Below are 19,251 nucleotides of genomic sequence, written 5' to 3' on the forward strand. Positions count from 1 at the left end.
TATCTCATCTTTTGATTTACTTCCCCCAGAGAACATGCTACCTAATTCTTTTTATTTGTCCCTGATAAATCCCTGATTAATTGTATGTTATAAGCTATCCCTGCAACGTCGTGCCTTTCATTTCTAAACAGCCTTTCTTTTGTGCATATAAACAGCAACACTTTCCTTTCTGGAGCCAAAGCCAATTCAGCCTCAACATTTCCTTGAACAACAGGAAGGCACTTCAAAACCAAGTGATTTTCAGCACTGTGGGCTCCTTCTATTCCTCCTCCTCTGTGAGCAGGAGGGTCTCAGATCTTTAGCTGGGCACATCCTCTAATAGATTGATGTGCTATAAATGTGGCTGTCAGTTTATCACATCAATTAGGAGGACTCTGCATAGTAATTTTCTTCATCCATTGTAGCTCCAAATCTGCCCTAATTTGTTGATTTGTAAGCATTTTGGTTTAGATGCTGGATTCTGGGCTGTGTTTTTGCTGATTAAAATGTGTCCTGTGTTTGCTTTTGAACTGACTTGTCCTGCTGGCAGAAAATTGAATCATATACACATTAAGAGGTTGATGGAAGGAGACACTGCAGCCTGGCATTGACAAGCAAGGCATAGCTGTGGTGTGTGTTGACATGAAATATAAAGTGGAGGGAGGAAAGAGGAGGAAAAGCAGAGATGCAAGTTCTCTCTCAACCAAATTCCCAAGCCAAACTCCCTGAGAGGTGTCAAAGAGGTGCCTGAAAAAGAAGAACACAAACAGGTCAAGAAAAATACACATATCTACAGATGTAAAATAGACAGTCTGTCAGGAAAATGAGTATGTTTTGAAACCAGCCATCAGAATTGCTGTGCAATGGTGCAAAAGAAAAGTGTGTCACCTGTACAGAGCCTTTAAGGCAATACCACAGTGAAAGGAAAAGGGAGGAATCAAGGCTCTCTCTGGCTTTGGGAAAACCGATTCCCAAATTAACTGGTTTTTAAGAGATTGAATGGAAGTATTTGAAATGTCACATCCTCAATGGCAGCTGATCTCTTCTGCCATCTATTCCCAAGGAGAAATGCCTGATGATGAGACTGAGAGGCAGCAGATAGAAAGCTGGCTCTGCTCTGGTGAAACTGGGAGCTTTCTCAGATCATTTCATTCTCTCATGGCCTATAAAGACAGCAAACATGACTCCTGGAGCATGGAAGGGAGAACAGGGGATGTAGCCAGCAGGTCTGTAGTTGTTAACATTGTCTCTTTATTGAGGTTGCATTGCCAGAGGTGAACTCGGTGACTAATTTCACAACAGTGGAAAATCAAGATCTGCTTTCAAGCACGATATGATTTTGAGTTCCAGCAGCTCCTGGTCTGGGTTTGGGGCTGTCATCCTCTGCTGTGGAAAATGAGTTGAACCATCGGGAGCTTCTCAGCCATACGAATGGCCAAGTGTTCTATGTGACTTTGTTATTGGGAAAGCTCTCTGTGTGATTATGTTAGTTTAATTTAATAGCAGGCTGTTTAGGTAAATGAGCAGGGAGGCATATGAATGCCTGCAAATAATGTGGAGCATGATTGCAAAATGATGCTGCAGGAGATGGGCTCTTCTGGCCCTTGATGAAGCTCTCCAAACACCCTTAAGCAGGGAGGGAAGAGACTTGCTTAGCCTTGGACACAATCCCTCTGGGACAGTGTCCCAAGGGCACTTGATTGAAACCTGGGCTGAAAGGCAGTAATTTGGCAGGCTGGGCAATGTCAGATGTGATAGAGCTTTTGATTAGTTTAGACTTTATTATCAGCACAGTAGAGTCTAGAATAGTATGAGCCTGTATAGGACCTGAAGTTAGATGCTTTTTTTTTAGTCCTTTTGTTTAAAAATAGTTATTTTTCCTTATGGAACCTCACCCTGTGGGATTGACTACTGTAGTTGAGCTGCTCTGAGAATAGAGAGGTCAGCGATTTCTCATCCAGAATTGCATCAGAAATCAGAGGGGTATTTTCAATGGTTAGAGATGTGCAGTCAGCTCTGTAGGTGCAAGAGAACATCAGTGCATCCAACAGCATCACCAGCATTCCAGCTGTGGGCTCCATCCTGTCAGGCCTTGGGTCAGAACTCCCTTCCTGAAGTGGTCTCTGCTTCACTTTTGTACCTCAGATTCACACAAGCAAACTCATTGCTTTTCTGAAGGTATTTTCCTTATTTATTAAATGAAAGCCCTTAACTCAGCTTGGAACAGCTTGTTCCTGAATCTGATTAAACAGCCCCAAAGTTTTAGCTCTTGCACCTTGGACCTTTTCAAGGAGAAGTTCTTTTCTCTTCCCCTAGAATGGCTCTGTTATTGTTTTAATGATCACTTTCCCCAGGAGTTTTCACCCCTGTTCCACTGAGAAAATTAAAGAAAATCTAATATATTGATACAGATGATCCATTTCATGTGAGTCAGTGACACTCTGACCGTGACAGTACCAAAGAATTCATTGCTGCAGGAGGCCACTGAATCCAATATTAGTGGCTGGGCTTTTAAAGGACACTGGGTAGTTTAAGCCCTATTTCTACCTGTCTGAGTTAAGATAATGAGGGTAATCTAATATTATGCTTCAGGGCTTTAGTTACCTGCCTATAGGGTTCAGAAGGGAACTCTGCTTCCAGGGACTGTGCAGGGTTTAATTGGCCAAGTGCTTTATGTCTTGTTTCCTCTGAAGCCTCAGGTATTGGCTACTGCCAGAGGCCAAGTGCCAAACTGATGACACTCAGATTTTGTCTCCTTTTAATATCAGTGGACTGTCAGGCAGACACACCAACATTTCAGCTCCTCCTCCTCCTCAACTCCAGATTTATGCCATCACCAGCAGAGTTTTCTGGCTTTTCTCCAAAGCCCTGAAGAGAAAACTCCATTTTATGTGTTTCACCAGCACAAACCACGAGTCATGTGGGATTTTAAAACTTCCAGAAGAATTGTGGCATCTGTTATTTTTTTAAAGATAACAAACTGATCTTTCTGAGTGATCTTTTTGATCATTAAGATGAAAATTTAAAAAAAAATCAGTCACATACATATAATTTAAAATTATGCATATGGAATAGGGGCTTTTAATTTTGTTATTAAAAATTTAAGTTTAAAAATATATCATGTAGCTCTTTGTTGCTTAAGGATTTCTGCATGTTAGGAAATGGATTTTTGTTTATATCACATCTCTGGCACAACTCTGGCACCTTTCTTATTATCTGTAAACTGGGAATCAGTGTCCTACCTCACAAATGAGCTTTTATCTTCATCTCCAATGGACTGTGTAGCTGCTATTTCTTGGTCCTTCCAGTCATCAGTCTGTTTATCTCCTCCTGAATTATCTGTTGTAATTAGAATACATTTTCTCATCTCGAGGGGAAACCAACTTCAAATGAGTGTTCTATGAAAGCAATTACTTTTGATATTAGATATCTGTACATAAAAACACAGTATTTCTTCCAATTAAAAAGCATTAATGAGTTTTGTGTCTAGAGAGGGAGTAGCCTGTGCAATGCTACTGGTTCTGTGAAGCCAAGGAACAAAAGATGAGGCCTGTCAGGGAGCTGTGGTGTGTATGTTGCACCACTGAAAGCAGATCCAGGAGAGAAGATGACTCTGTAAGGACATAATATTCCTTTTTTCCCCAGCAAGCCTATTGTCAACATTGCTGGGCTAAATCCATCTCTTATACCTGGCTCTCCATTAACACATTTTTCATTTTACTTTCTCCTTCAAGGTGGAAGCATTAGGGCTGATTCATTAGTTGCAACTAACTGATTTAATACCTGCTTCCAAACAGGTGTTTTTTAAATAGAACTAGCTTAGACTATGAGCTGAGTCTTTTTTAAGCTGTTATGAACCTGTTTTAGAGTCTATGAGCCTTTTCCTTTCCAAAGCTATAATAGGAAATGCTGAAAGTCATCTTTGTCAATCTATGTGGAGTTGCTATTGTCCCTCATTTTGTTTTTCGTTTTGTTAAACTGAGATCTGAAGATTTTTATTGCCTTACATGGTATGCAGTGATATTTTCAACTGAGAAATCAGAATTGGAAAAGGAAGAAAACAACTGTTTTGCTGATGGGTTTTGTGTTTCCTCTTTAAAAGAGAGAAAAGTGTTTAAGGAGTCACAGGTAAAACTACTGGGTGACTATGTCAGAGATTTTAGAAAGAAATGTTTTATGCCCTCCTTTTAAGGTGGTAGGAACTGAAATACCTTTCTGTAGTTATTCAGAAGTGCAGATGATCTGAATGTAGGTAAAACTCCTAAGTTTGGCTTTGGGGCCCTTCTCAACCTAAGAGTGAGACAGGCCAGCAAGGGCACTCCAGAGGTTTTGCGGCAGTTCTGTCAGTGGTTACTGATTCTGGTGGCAGTGGGGATGGGGCAGACCCTGTGGCTGTGCCCAGCGTCCCTGGGACCACCTGGGTGAGCTGCTGCCAGCAGAGGGGTGACAGGGGGAGCAGACCTGCAGTGCTGAATGTGGAGTAGCCTTGCTTGAGGTGTCAGGAAAGCCAGAAAAAATCTAAGAATAGACCTGTGCTGTTGTGGACGTGTAACTATTGTGTAACTATTTTCAATCTCTTGGGTTAATTTTGTCAACCTGATTTTTGGCTCAACCTGATTTACAGTTCCCTGTAATTTTGTTGTAAATAAGAAAAAAAGGATAGGAAAATAATCACAGATGTAATCTGATCTAGTTTTTGCCTTAGTTTCTCACATAAATCTCTTTAGTTCTTTTCACATTCTGACAGGGTTTATGATGAAAAATAGAAGGTCTCGTTTCTTCCTAGAAAATTATGCATCCTGTGGAGAAATTAATCCAGTTAAGGAACTAAGGCCAGTTTGTTCTGCTCTTCATTCTCTCAACCATTTCTGTCTTATGCAGAAATGGCTGCAGTGAGAGCAATAAATTTGAGATGAATGACAGACACTAATTATTTGTGACCTCATTGTCATCGGCAGCGTCGAACCAGCTATGACCAATCCCAGCATTTGGGCTGTAGATATTTTTAGTCTAAAAAATTTAAAGAAAAGACAGCTTTCAAAATAGCAGCTCACTGGGCATCTGCTTTCTGCCTATCCCCATTTCCAGTCTGGTCCCACGATTTCAATCCTTGGCTCAGACAGGAGCTGCAGGGTTACTCTGTCAGCAGTGCTGCTGCACCCTGCCCACATTGGCCTCATATGCCATGGAATAGTGGGTGAAATGGGCACTAGGGAGAGCCATAGGTAAGTAACCCAAAGACAAGAGGAGGATCTGGAAGTCTGCAACAAGCTTCAAAGAAAGAAAACAGCAAAGTGCTCTCATCAGATCTGCCTTGGCTAAAACCCAGAAGCTGAACCAGAAGTACTTCTCCATCTGTCTTTTTTGGGTTTTATACTGCTCCCCATCACTGCAGGACCTAAACACCCAGCATTTAAAATCAATACCAATTGTCTCTCTGCTGAACAGCAGTATTTCCAGAAGTGTATCTCTTTCCCTGTAGTTCCAGTGGGCAAGACCCATGGGAATAAATTTTCCTGTGAGGTGTCCCAGAAGGCTGTCTGGGATTTGCTAAGCAGAAAACACCCAAGCCCAAGGGTACAAATAACTCGTTCTTTGTTAACTCTCTATTTTTGGCAGCCCACTTATGCATCCTGTGGGAGCACTGCTGTAGAGTACTCTGCTGCTCTCTGCCCTCCCAGATGCTGTTCCTATGCCTGGCCTGCTGGAAGGCTTTGGAGATGATTCTGCTCAAAGGTCCCAGACTGTTGGGGACCCCTCGGGTGAGGCCTGGAGGATGTACTGGAGGAAGTTGTGTCCTGTTCACCAGCAGTCTCTGCTTCAGCCAAACTGGGTGATGCTCTCTCCCATCACCTGTCTCCTGATTCTGTCTCTAAATGCCAACCTGTTTTTGTGAAGATGCTGCTGAACTGCTCCTTTTCTGTTTTTTTCAAGAAGGCTGAGCAATGCAGTAACTGGATTTGGAGTTTAGCAGATTATCATCTGGATTTACACAGTGATGGGGGAAGGCCCTGTGTCGAGGAGATACTTGCTGAAGCAACAGCAGCTCAACTTTGAGATGGAATATGCTATGCAAATATGTGAGGTGTAGCTACATTGTCTCTAGCTAAGCACCCATGCATTGAAGAACATTGCCTGTAATTGCTGCATCTAACACACAAGCACATACATGAAATATACTGTATTCATTGCTCTTAAGAGCTTCTAGAGACACTTTAGTGCTCTTCTTGAAGAATGAAGCCATGTGAGGTCATTAATTGCTGCTATATGTTAGTCAATAACACTGCATTGCTGAATAACTGTCAGTCAGAATAAGCTGCAATTTGGGTAACAAATGGAGAAAAAACCTCACAGCAACGTGCTCTGAGAGTTAGTCAGACATGTGATGACTCCTTCCCAGAACAAGATCAGATTAGCAGCATGAAGAGCTGGAATATCAGATTTAGGAAAAAGGTATCTGAAATAATTGTCATTGTGCATGATTTGACAGCTGTCTGACTGATTCCTTCATAAGAAAAGCAGCAAAGTGCCTGATGCTTCCTATGGGTTGGAAGTTTCATTCTCCCATTACTTCTGCAAGTAGTTTTGTTCCATAGCTGCAAGAGTGTATAGTACAAAGAGACAGTGTCAGCTCCTTTAAAATAGTTTTAGCCCATCTTTGTGGGACCATACTGGGAAGGGTGTGCAGTTGAGTCCAAATGACCCATGTATAGACTCATGCAGTGAAATCACATTTACTCTGTATTTCCTACCCAGTAGAAGCTGGTGACCAGTATATAATGTGTATCTAAAATGGGAACCAAACCTGCACCATTCAGGAGCTGCAGTGGTCTTAGAGTCATGGAGCAGATGCTGCAGGTCCAACATGTATTCCAGAACTGACATGAATGTGGAGTTAAACTGACACATCTACATGTGGTAGAAATCAACTCTCTCTCTCTTCAAATGAGTGGAGCTATACTGGGAAACCCTCCAGTTCTTATGGGGAAATTTTTTTCTTAATTATCTTGACAAAAACTAGGCATGTTGGAAAAAGAAATCATGAAAGCTGCTGATAAGTTCTTTATAATTTGCTCATTATGCACTGATGCTACAAGATGTATTGAATTGGACTCTGGTTTGTAAAGCTGAGGGTAATTTCCACAGTGCCATGAGGGTTTAAGAGCTGAGTTTTGTGGGACTTCAGGTCTCAGTTATCTGAAAACATTTTGTGGTCACAGAGTTTCTATCCATTTCCTTTATATTACTAAATTGATTTTTTTTTATCTATTTCATTTAGGTCTGGCAAAGCCCATGGGATTAGTTGAAGGTCCAGGAGGCCTGGGACAGGGAGGAATGGCTGCTACCCTCAGAGATGATAGCCATGAATCAGAGACTAAGTATGAAGAATATGGTTACAATGCCCAACTCAGTGACAGGATATCACTGGACAGGTCCATCCCTGACTACAGACCAAAAAAGTAAGTTGAATTCCACATTATTATTGTGACAAGAGGTTGATGGTTGTTCTATTGGCCCATGGGGGCATTCTTCTCCTCACATCCCTTCCTGGTTAGAGTGTGACAGCAGTTAGTCATTCATACACCCCCAAGTTTAGAGAAAATCAGGTAGACCAACTTCCACCTCAAGCATGAAGTGCCATGTAAAATGTGTAGCTAATTCTGTCAGTAATACATTAATATGTACATTCAAGGCCTCAGATCAAATACTCCATGAGGATATTGGTGCTTATTGGTTTTGGTTCACTTAGAAAAAGCCTGCAGAGGTGGCAGCCTTATCCAATCCTTCTTGTAGCTGTGTGCAGTGGGAGGGGGGAAGTGCAAAAACACATTATAGTCATTAGTTCCTCAAAAAAAAATCTAATCAACTCTCTTTAATTACATTTGATGTTCTTAGAATTGTTCAGTCGGGGTTTGCAGTGTGCAGAAACATGGACTAAGTGTAATCCATCAGGGTCCTATAATTGCAATAAGACTTTTTTTGTCTTTGGAATGTGAGTCTATTTTTATTCCACTGTTTAGAGTCTTCACACGCCTGTGCTGTGCTTGACATTGCAATTACATGTTTATTATTTGTGCTGATTTATTATATTTTGTATTAAATATCTTTCAAATCTTTCATATTTATGGAGTTATGTATCTTCCAGATGAGACATTCACACTGTCATCCCATGAATGACAATCAGTAATGTCTTAATGCAGAGGAGATCAGCAACAATGCCTAGTTGCTCTCAGGAGACAGAATTGAAAAGAATACTTAATTAATTTCTAATAATAATCTTCTGTTTTAAAAGACCCACTGGGGCTCCTAGGCAGAACTGAAAGTTAAATAAAAAAATATCTTATTAAGTGGTGAGAAAAGTTTAGCCAAGCAAAACAGCTGTGCTCTGTGAGGAGATTGCAATTGAATTAGGATTTTAGGCAGTTCAAGCTGCCAGAAACAAAACTTCAGCTTAACTACAAATTTCATTAGCTGTGTTGCATATTAATCTGATCTCAGAAGTATTGACTCAGCATTTGTTTCCTCAAACACTTGCTACAGAAAAGCAAACTTAGATAACAGAAGTGGAGAAGAGAGGACAGTCTACTGCCTTGATACCGTACTTGGTGCTAGTTCACTGACTTGTTCAGTGGTCACATCTCTCCTTCTCTCTTGATGTCTCATAAAAATCCATCATGGAATTATGCTGTGGAAAAAGTAGTCTGCAGTTATGCAAATATTGGAGTTGTGCCTCAGATCTGGTCCAAAGACCCTTAAAATCAATGTGAAGGTTCTGAAATGAAAGTCGGTGAGGTTTGACCTGGCCTGTTATCAGCAGCTGCGGTCGGGTGGATGAGGATAAATGAGGTATGTTCTGCTGGGAAACACAAAAAAGCAAAGGCTGCAGAGCTTGAATCTAGCTCAGCAGCTGTCAGAAGCATGAGGGCAGTTGCAATGCAGGGATGTTTCACTTCAGATTATGCTCTTCCACCGTTTTTCTTAGAAGCTTTGATGAGTCATTCAGATAAGCTTTTTGGCATGCTCCTTTTGGGTATCTCATGAGGCCATGCTACGTGATTAACTGTCTGAGTTACTGGAGAACTGCTTCCCTTGGCATGTTTGGACACCTTTGAGGTGGTTCTAGTTAGATCTAGATGCTGGAATTGATGTACTTGTCTCTAGAAGCTTACAAGTCACAGGAAAGTCCTTCAGGTTGAATTTGCTCTGAAAAATGAGTGAAAGTTTGGAGAAGGGAGGAGCTCGTGTTATATGAAGAGTTTTATCCCCTTACATGGATTAAGAGCAGCCATGAAGAGAAGGACTTGGGGGTGTTGGGTGACAAGAAGCTCAACGTGACCCAGTAATGTGCATTCACAGTCTGGAAAGCCTAATGTGTCCTGGGCTCATTCCCAGCAGTGTGGGCAGCCAGGGCAGGGGGGGATTCTGCCCCTCTACTCCATTCTTGTGAGACCCCTCCTGGAATGTTGCATCCAGCTCTGCAGTCTCCAGCCTAAGAAGGACATGTACTAAAGCTGAGCTTGACTATTTGTCTGGTTTAGGTACTCTGCACTAATTGTATTGGAGAGAACTAAACCTCAAGATGCTTGAGACACTCTTTGGGAAAACCACTCTTGTTTTGTCCGGCTTCTGTGACTTTCCTAATGGTCTCATCTCTGTGTTGCTGAGCCTTTCTCAATTTGCTTGTGATTTACGTTCATGTCATTCCCAGAACTTTTCATTTTTAAAAAAGGGAGGACTTTTAATTTTTAAATTGAGAAGCAACTTAGAATTAGTGTCCGAGGTCACATGCAAAGTCTATGGCCAGTCTATGAATAAAAACATTTATCTGAATTTGCATTTGTGAAGTGTTAAACCATAATTTCTCTCCATTCTGGCTTCTATTTACAACACTCAGATCTACATGTTTGCACACAACAGTAGGTATTAAAGATATGAACGAGAAGAATTTATATTCAGGTTTGCCTTGCATAGGTACAATTTATTAAAGTAAACATGATTTCACTATGAAAATATGGGACTTGTAATATTCCAGGCTTGACCAGAAACATTAACTTCTAGTTCATTTTATATTTGAACTCCCCCTTATTGTTGTCCACTATCTTATTCTGATGGAACAAGCCTTCTGTTCCATCTACTTGCATAGGCTCATAAACATTCAGCAGCTTAATTGCTTTTCAGGAGATATTTTCATCCCCACACAGCAAATTAAAAGAATAAGTTACACTGAAGAGGTGTACACTCAGCCAGCGTGACCATGAAGGCTCTTAAATTGGAGTCACCTCCATGTCCTTCCACTGCAGCAAAGTCTTAGGCCTGGGTGGGTAGTTCTGCTCTCAGGATGGCTTTTCTCATGTCATGTTCTGCTTTCCTACCTGCTGCTGCCACTGCAGATATTCCTTTTAGCTCAGAAAGCTTTTCCTTAGGATACAAATTGCTGTTGGTACAGGAAACAAGAGCAGATTTTGTGCATGTTGTGTTTGTTTGCCAATAGAATCAATGGCAGTAAATAGCTCACTTGTGATTACAAATCACACAATAATTACAAAATTATTATTTGATCCTGGTGTGGTGTAATAAATGCTCAGCTTTTTCTCCTCATTAATAGAGATTTGTAAATATCTATCAGACATGTATAAATATCAATATCTGAAGTTTTTCAAGGGCTGTACCACTGTAGAAAATATGTTGCAGAGAGCTCAGAATGTTTAATGTCTTGATCTCTCTTCCCAGCATTAAAGCATTAGCAGGACTTTCTAGCCCTCACTAACACACCCTTTTTCCTCTGTGCAATGGAAGAGAGAGAAGCTTCTCTTGTAAGGAATGGGTTATTTTTAACTTGGAAGCACAAAGCTAAGCTGAGCTTGCTCTGTGGTTCTGTCAGAAAAGTGTTTCCTAATGTTGCAGTATTATTGGATTAATTTCCATACGTGTACTTCTATATTCCAAATGAATGTGGTAATCAAAAAATCTGAGTACTCTGTGGAAATAATCCAGTGTTGGTCAATGACACTTGTGTGTGTGTGTGGGAAAGCATAAGAATGTGTATTTGTATCAGTTGACTCTACCAATACAGGTAGATGTAGAATAGCCCTGAATGCTGCCCATGGAAAAGCTGTGAAATCTGGCTGAGCTCTTTCCATGCCTTTCTTACCATAATGTCAAAGGGACAATGTTTGACAGAATAGTCAAGAATAGATCTGGAGCATCAGAGCCGAGATTTTGGTAGAGATTCTGCAGTTCCCAGCAGAAGTGCCTGGAGTCAGCCACCTAAACCTCTGAGGGTACTGAGAACAGGTTTGCTGCGGACAGGTTGTCTTGCTACAACAGACTGGCCTCAGCCTTCCTTCTGCCCTTCTTGGGGAATAACAACCTCCACTGCTGCCAGCAGACAATCCTCTGCTCCAGTAACAAAGGATCAGACTCAATCCTTCCCAGTCCTGTGTGAAGACAGAGGTGCTACAGCCCCATATGAGGGTAGGTTTTGACTTTAAGTAGAAAAAAATCAAAACCGTAGGGAATGTCATTCAAAGATGGGGGAAAGGCCCCCAAACTTACAAAAGCTGTTTGTTTTACAGTGCAACATCCTGAAAAAGTGGGAAGTATCAACTAACCAGATACTTTCAAATGAAAGCATTGTCCCTCAGGATAACATCAATTCCCCTGTTCTTTCTGCTGCACAACCTGGATAACAAGGGCTTGAACTGAACAGGGGCAACACCTATAAATTTGGCATTTTCTAACTTTCTACCACTTGAATGTGCAACTTAAATAAGTTCTGGGGTCTCTACATGCAGGACACATCCACGCACAGACACACACACACACATGCACTTGTCAGAATCACTTGCTGTGATGCATTATGCACATTTTTGAGGAAAGTTAATATGATCCTGGAGCTTCTTCCATAATGGCTAAATTGGCTTTTACACAAAATTGTCGCTGCTTGGTGAGGAACTTTAATTTAACTGATCTTTTTTGTGCAACTTGATGCCGAGTGCATTGTGGCAGTTCAGTGCTAACAATAATACCAATATATGGATTCAGTCTGCTGGCTCTATCAGAAGATATTTCTTTGTGTTGCGGTCATGGATGTTTGTATTGAGAAAACTCAGCCCTAAAGAACAAACTTATTAATGCCGTGGCAACTCAAGTCTTTAGCCATAAAGTACAGAGAAATCTGGGTCTCGAGGAAATTGCTTTCATTTATTCAGTTCTTTTATGGAGGGAAGCATTTTCATGGCTTGCTGTAGACATTTCACAATAGCAAAGGAATTGCATCTCTTGGGCCTTGAAGTGTAATTAATGGTTCAATCCACCCTACACCTAAGGAAAAGCTTTTTTTAATTGCCTATCAAAAAGAATTCTGGAATTGATCAAATAGTGTTATCAAGAGGGCAGACTTGGTAAATAGACCTCTGATTTGTTCATCCAAGGGTTTAATAACAGTAGGTAGTGTGAGGCCAGTAGCCAGAAAACAGCCTTTCTGTCAGAGATGCTCCTGTGAGCTGCAGCTGCTTGAGAAGGCAGAGTGATCACCTTTAATTGTGACCCTTTCTTTTGGCACTGGAGCTCTGTGGACTCGCTGTGATATTTGAGCCATCAGTCAGCAGCTCTCTGGAGCCACACCATGAGTGTGTTTGCAATGTCTCTGTGGTGGGAGGAGGATCTGTGGTGTGGCACAGCAGCCCCTGCCCGAGGCTGGCAGAGCGGGCAGCTCCTCTGCCCGGCTGTGTCGGATGTCGCTGCAGGAACAGGGCATGAAGGCAGATGGCTTTCAAAGAGCATCAGCTTTTGGATCAGTGGGTTGGAGAAGGCTAGGTCTAGTTTTATTTGATTTTTCTCCACCTCTGCCTCTTGCTCTGCCTCATGACCCATTTTTCAGATCCTCTGGGGACACTGAGTATTCTTTGCGCCACTTAGAAAAATGACACGAGAAACTCCAAATTAAAACAGACCCTTAGGATTCTTTCCAGGTTAACCAGAGTGCAATGTAATGGGCCTCTTTGCAAGGAATATTTGAAGTGGAACAGATCACAGCTTTCCAAGAATCAGAATTTCTGATTAGCAGAAAATGACAACTGGAAAAAAAAAATAAAGCCTAAAAATATTTTGTGTCAGGCTGAACATCTTCTGTGAAATGTTTATTAAAGAAAATGTTCAGACCAATGAAACATTTAAAAAAAAGAGTTTTAAAATGATGACTTTTCTATCACTACCTTCTTTCAGTACTTTCATATTGAATACCAGGTCATAGTAAAGTGAAATGTTAGTTAAAATCAAGCATTTCATTTTTTCAGCTGGTAGTGTTTCACAGTCACAGTTTAGGCATGATGTTTTGATTTCAATTAGGCTTATTTTTAATGGAAATTTTTTTTTTGCACCCACTCTCAATACATCTAAAACCCCATGTTAAAATTGTGAAAATCCCATTTTGGCTGCTCTGCACATATGACATAAATTGAAGCAGAGAGAAGAAAAAACAGAGGCAGAAAATGGAGCAGACAGAATTACCTCTGGGCAACAGATTAGGATTGTTTATGGGAGGGAAATTCAGTAAGACATAAAATGAACTGAAGTGTTTTAATTAGATCCCAAATCAATGTCCAGATGTGGATTTTGAGCAGTGCAAAGGGGGTGTGTGTGTGTACACGTGCTCTGGGACTTTATGTGGATCTCAACCAGCTTTGCCAAGTTACACAGGCTGGACATTTTCCCTGGGCTGTGAATCACCTACAAATAGCACAGGCACCTTTGCAGACTGTTATGTGTGTGCACAACTGGTGATAGAGCTCCAGAGAGATGGAACCAAGTTTGAGCTGACTTTTGTCTTGCCCAAGAACAGAAAGAGCTGGTGTGGACTGAGTAAATCCCTGTGCTGCTTCCTCTGTGGTGAGCTGGGCTCTGACCAGCTACTCCTCTGTGTTTAGTGTTGTAGTTCTGACTCAGTTCATTTGGGATATCAGCTGACAACCTAAATTCCCTCATACTGCTGCTCTGGGCAAGTTGTGCTTATTTGTGTATCCCTGTGTATGCCAAAGGCTTATTCACTGCATTTGGGGAAATGTTTCTTATTTGGCTGTGAAGGGCTCAGACTGGAACTTTGTAAAGCCCTCAAAGGAAGGGAAAAAAACCACCAGTTTCTTTGGCTGGAAAAGAAAACTCTGTGTGAGTCATAGGTCCTGCCAGCATCTACACCCCAGTGCTCTGTGTTTGTACAGTCCCTCTGTAGTTGTCACTGAGACCTGTAGTTGTGACCTGGCCCTATTTATGAAGGTACTGTAGGTCTTCTCTCAACCTCTGCTGAAGCTCTGCTTGCTTTGCATAAATAATAATATATTAATTGAAATGTGGGATCAAACCTTTGTCTCCAGAATCTCAGGTCACCATTAGGTCTTTGTATATTTAATTAGTTGTACAATGTTAAATTGCTCCAATGAAAAGACTGACTGATGAACAGGTTAACACAGTGACTGTGTTTCCCAATAATAATTAACAATATATTGAGAAACCTTCCAGCCCCTTTTTGAGGTCCTTACCAGGAAAGTTCTCAGATGGATTTGGCTTGATAAGCAGCAGGGCATGGCTGTGAGGTAGGACCACAAGGCTGCCCAAGATGTACTGCAATAATCCTCTGCCTTCTGCTTAGTTGTGCTGGGGGGTTGGTGACCCCCAAGGCTTTGAGGAGACAGCACCAGGTTTTATGCAGGACAGAACTCATAAGCAGAGCCTGCCCACCAGCCACACTCCATGCTGTCTCTGTAGTAGCAGTGCTGGACTTGTGGCAGTATCTCAGTTATTTCTGGTATCTGATAGAGGTTTTCTCTGGCTTTTCCCATTAGATTCACTATTGATTCCCTTTTGTTTAGTGCTAGGCTTTCCAATTAAGTAGTGACTTTAATTATACTGCAAAGTGTACAACATTGGTCTTGATTATTAACACTGACCTGTGGGATAATGAAAGGAGCACCAGAAAGGCTAAATTAAAAAGAATCATAAAAATGAACAGCCTTTTCCAAAAAGCCACCTTATGTTCAAATGCAGTAATTTTCCCCTTTTACATTTTTGCAGTGCCTTTGTGTATATTAATTGTTGAAGACAAGTTCTGCTTGACTGTCAGCACTAATAAATGTAGATTTAGTGAAGGCTGAATTTGATTAACTAGGGAGCATGAAAAATAACTGATTGCAATGTTGTGTTTAAATGCAGTGAGACTGGAAGCCATTCCATGCAATTTGTCTGCACCAGGACGTACTCTTGAATACATGAATAGTTTATTTAAGGTGGATTGCATAACATTGACTGAAAATTAGACATCTAATTTAAGGCAATCGACTTGGCTGCCTTTACAGTCAGTGGAGAAGACATGGCAGCATTGCTTACCATGTACAGGGTGTACTGTCCTCTGGAGGTCTGTCCCTCATGAGCCTAGGGCAGCCAGCTTAAACAGGATTGCAGGTGAATACTGAAATGAGAGGGAATTTCTGTATTAGCAACACACATTGAGGAATGACTTGCCACCATGGGCAGCCTAGTTAAGGTCCTCGCCCAAAAAACTGTGGATGCAACCCAGTTTTTGTCTGGGAGGAAAAGAAAAGATGATCAAACAGCAGTTTTGCATCCCTCAATTTTTCTTACCTATCACAAGACAAAATGTGTCTTGTGTGACCTGCACATTCATTGGTGCCTTAAGAACAACTGCTTGGGGTAATTTTTGGAACTTGGAAACAGAAACCCCAATATTTCCACAGCAGAAGGAGTATTTCCTCCTCCAGAAGGAGATGGGGTGCCATGTTCAACTTGTGTAAGCTGTTTCTTTGCAGGTAAAGACATATCTGTAGTGCAGGCCCACTGCTGAGCTCCAGCCAGGACTTGCAGCTGAGTGTGGCATTTCAGTTGCTTTCATTCCCCTCCCCTGGGCCCATGACTGGTTGTTGCCCAGTATCACTTCCAGGGAGAAAAGAGTATTCCTGTAAACTTCTGAACTGTCATGTTATGTTACACTCCATGGTATCACATTACAGGATAAAAAGAGGTAACAGAACAAGACAGGCAATGAATTCAGGGTGGTATTTCTTTTCCTTTTATGTTTCCTTGCATGTATCTCTGTTACACTACACCTGAGATTGTTTTTAGGGCTTTGAAGGAGTTCTAATGGTTTGAAATAATGTTCTCCTTTTCTTTCTTAAAATATGTGTGCAAATTTAGTTCTGCTGACAATGTGAGATATTTATTATCTCCAAATGTCTTCCTGGTGTAACTTTAAAAATTATCAAGTTCTGATTCCTGTTTTATTTGAGTAGGTTTTTTAGTATAGGAAAGTCAAGGTTTCAGGTCACATAACCTCGAGGTATTTTAGTTGTTGTTGTTTGTGTCTTTGTGATAAAAACATGAACAGGCCAAAATGTCAGACAATTTACTCTTCTGTCTGAAATAAAACTGAGTTGTGAACTCCCAAGCTGATGCAGTGTTTCATTTTAATAGTGTCAGTTCTTGCTTGTTTTGCCTGTGTCTCCTGTTTTGAGTGAATTTAGTGCTAATAAAAGTGAGAGACTCTTAAAAGTAGCCACAGCCAGAAGAACCTGACAGTTACAGGCCAGCAAATGTAAGCTCCCTGTCTTGGTTAGCTTGATCGAGATGCTTCCCAAGGTTTTGTTCTCTGAAGCAGCACCTGCCTGTTAAGTTGTTTGAAAGTTTTATGACATTGAAGTATGGAGCCTCTATTTTCTGTTCCTCCAGCTTTCTGAAATGTTCTTGGCTTCTGTTATATTGTTTCTGGACCTGCTGTGGTCTCAGAAAGAAACCGTAGTCAAACCCAGGTCACCTTGCTGGATGCAGCTCCAAAGAAGGTCCCCAGGGACAGTTGCTTCCCATGCTGTCTGCACTCTTTTCCCTATTTCTACCAAACCAACTGGCTGTCTTTATAAGAACTCATTGTGCAATTGTGGCCTGCATCCCTTTGGCCACAAGAAATCCTGCAGCAGCTGCGTGTTCCCACCTGGAGTTTTCTTTTGAAATATGTTGCAAGCCCTGAGGAGCAGGAGCTCCAGGTCTGCTCCTCGTTGCCTTCTGTGTAAAACCACACCAGGCTGATCCCTGTTGTCTGTGCCTTGGCTGTGCAGGCATCTTTAAATAACCCTCGAGAAGGGAACCTGTTTAAATAACCCTTGAGAAGGGAACCTGTTTAAATAACCCTCGTGAAGGAGGCATCTTATTATACATGTTACTAAGTCTCAGAACTTCAAGTTCAGGTGCAAACCCCTCTCTGTTTTCTGCAGAGAACTACCTTATAGCTACACATTTGATAGGAATCACTTATGCAATGACATTCAAAGGAGGACAACAGCAGAACTGGATACCCAGCACAAATACACCTCTCTCCTGTGTCTGAAGTAAACAGAGAAAATGGGGATAATGGCCATCCCTATTCCCTTGGCCTAGGAAGTGCACCCTCAATTTCTGGTGGTAGTTTTGTGTCAGGTTTTATCAGGGGGCATTAGGCAGCTTTAAATGACTGGACATACCATCTCTGTGTATTAGTTCTGCACAAGTCTCCTTGTTTCTCAGCTCCTAGAAGAAAAACCCTCTGGAATTGCATTTTACCTGTGTGAGATGCCTTCAGGTTGTCAAATAGTCCTTTAATTAGTTTATTTTCTTCTTTGCTCCAAGGGATGAGTGTATTATTTATTCTACACTCCCAGCCTTATGTTAGTCTGCATTTATGTACTTTGTCTTCCAATGCCCTAGCAGAGGGCTGGCCTCCAGGGTGGTATGAAACACACCTCTCTGGCAGACACAGTAGTTCAGACTTGACTAATGGTAGAATATTAATAGCAGCAATAATAATTAAAACAGTGCACTAAAATACCCTTGGGTGTTGTTGCTAAGTTAGTCTTTACCCCTAAAATTTCAGAGGAAAGTCATAAATTTTAGTTATTTCCATCCACAAAGTGAACAGTTGTCTCATTCAGCAACTGGAGGAAGCTTTCATCCCTGCCATAGATGTTTCATTAGGACACAGCTCTCCCAGAGGGTCATGGTGCAGTTTACATTAAACTCAAGATAAAAATGACATTGAAGCTTTGCTCCTGTATTTTCTACACTGCCTGAAAACAAATGTTTGACCTACAGCTACTCCACTGGCTTATTGCCTTGGTGTTATTAACCCGCGTGTACCGAGAGACGGGGAATTTGTGTGCTGTTTGCTCAGAGAGGAGCACTCAGCTCCTTTGCCTGACAGATCTGGGAATCTATGGAAGCAGTGGGGGGCACGTTTCTCTAAGTATGGGGTTGAGCAAACAGACTGGATGGAGCAGGTTGGATGTCTGCAGATGAGGGATGGAGAAGGGCACGGCTGTGAGCAGAGGCTCGGCCTGCTGGGCACACAGTTAATGGGAGTGCTCTGGGTGCAGGGTATTCACCTCACAGGCAAGCAGGAAAAGATCCCAGGTAACACAGAGTGAAAAAGAAAGTGCTTTCTCAGCAGGCTGATTTGGGCAGCAGCAGTGCAAGAATGTTGAAGGTTATGATGGCCAGATCTTCCCAGAGTCAGGACAAGACTGAGACTTGTCCTTGGCCTGCTCAAATTGACAGTCATACTTAAATGCATTGGATGTTCCAGCATCTCTGCCTAATTTCTGTCAACCTGAGTGAAAAGTAAGCATATGTTGACTTGGTTTTTTTAATTTGGGTAAGGGCTAATAAATACAAAAAATCCCTATATATTGTACTGTTTTTCTGCAATGAATTGTGTGTTCTAGGTGTTAGATGTGTGATAGACAATGTAGCTGGATTTTTAAAAATGTTTTCTTTTCTAAATGTAACCAAAACTAAGCCAGATCAAGAGTTGTCTGAAGTTATATCAACTGAAGCTATAAAAATAATTACAAGGTAAGAAGCTGTTGTTAACATTTAACTTCTAAATGCATGGAATTGTTGAATACTGTGCTGTTCACCTCTAACTAGCCTTTAATTTAAACAAAAGCTATAAAAGTACAATTAGGCTCCAGTCCAATGAAGCACTTAAATATGTTCCTAGTTTTTAGTGTATGAATAACCCCAGTGAAGTTTAGACATGCTTAACTGCTTTACTTGAAGAGGACATTTCATGAAGTACTTATAATATATAAAGAACAGTCCTGCAAGTTTCACTGGGAAAGATGTAGAGGAGTAAAGTCCCATCTGCACTTCAGGATCTGCCTGTTCTTGCCTGATGATTTATCCCATGGGGTCCTGATCCAAAGTGCATTGAGATCTTTGGATGTGCTCCATCTT

The 19,251-nt window shown here is 41.4% G+C and overlaps 1 protein-coding gene across 2 annotated transcripts in view; it reads left to right on the forward strand.

The window, feature by feature from the left end:
* Positions 1-19,251, forward strand: part of GALNT9 (polypeptide N-acetylgalactosaminyltransferase 9) — a 141,056-nt gene that overhangs the window by 14,676 nt on the left and 107,129 nt on the right. For both annotated transcript variants that reach the window (XM_071572319.1, XM_071572320.1), the window contains exon 2: positions 7,259-7,439. In XM_071572319.1, coding sequence (XP_071428420.1) covers positions 7,259-7,439 — 181 coding nt within the window. The remainder of the gene's footprint in view (positions 1-7,258; positions 7,440-19,251) is intronic.

This window comes from Pithys albifrons, chromosome 17 (assembly GCF_047495875.1).
Source record: "Pithys albifrons albifrons isolate INPA30051 chromosome 17, PitAlb_v1, whole genome shotgun sequence".
Taxonomy (NCBI): domain Eukaryota; kingdom Metazoa; phylum Chordata; class Aves; order Passeriformes; family Thamnophilidae; genus Pithys; species Pithys albifrons.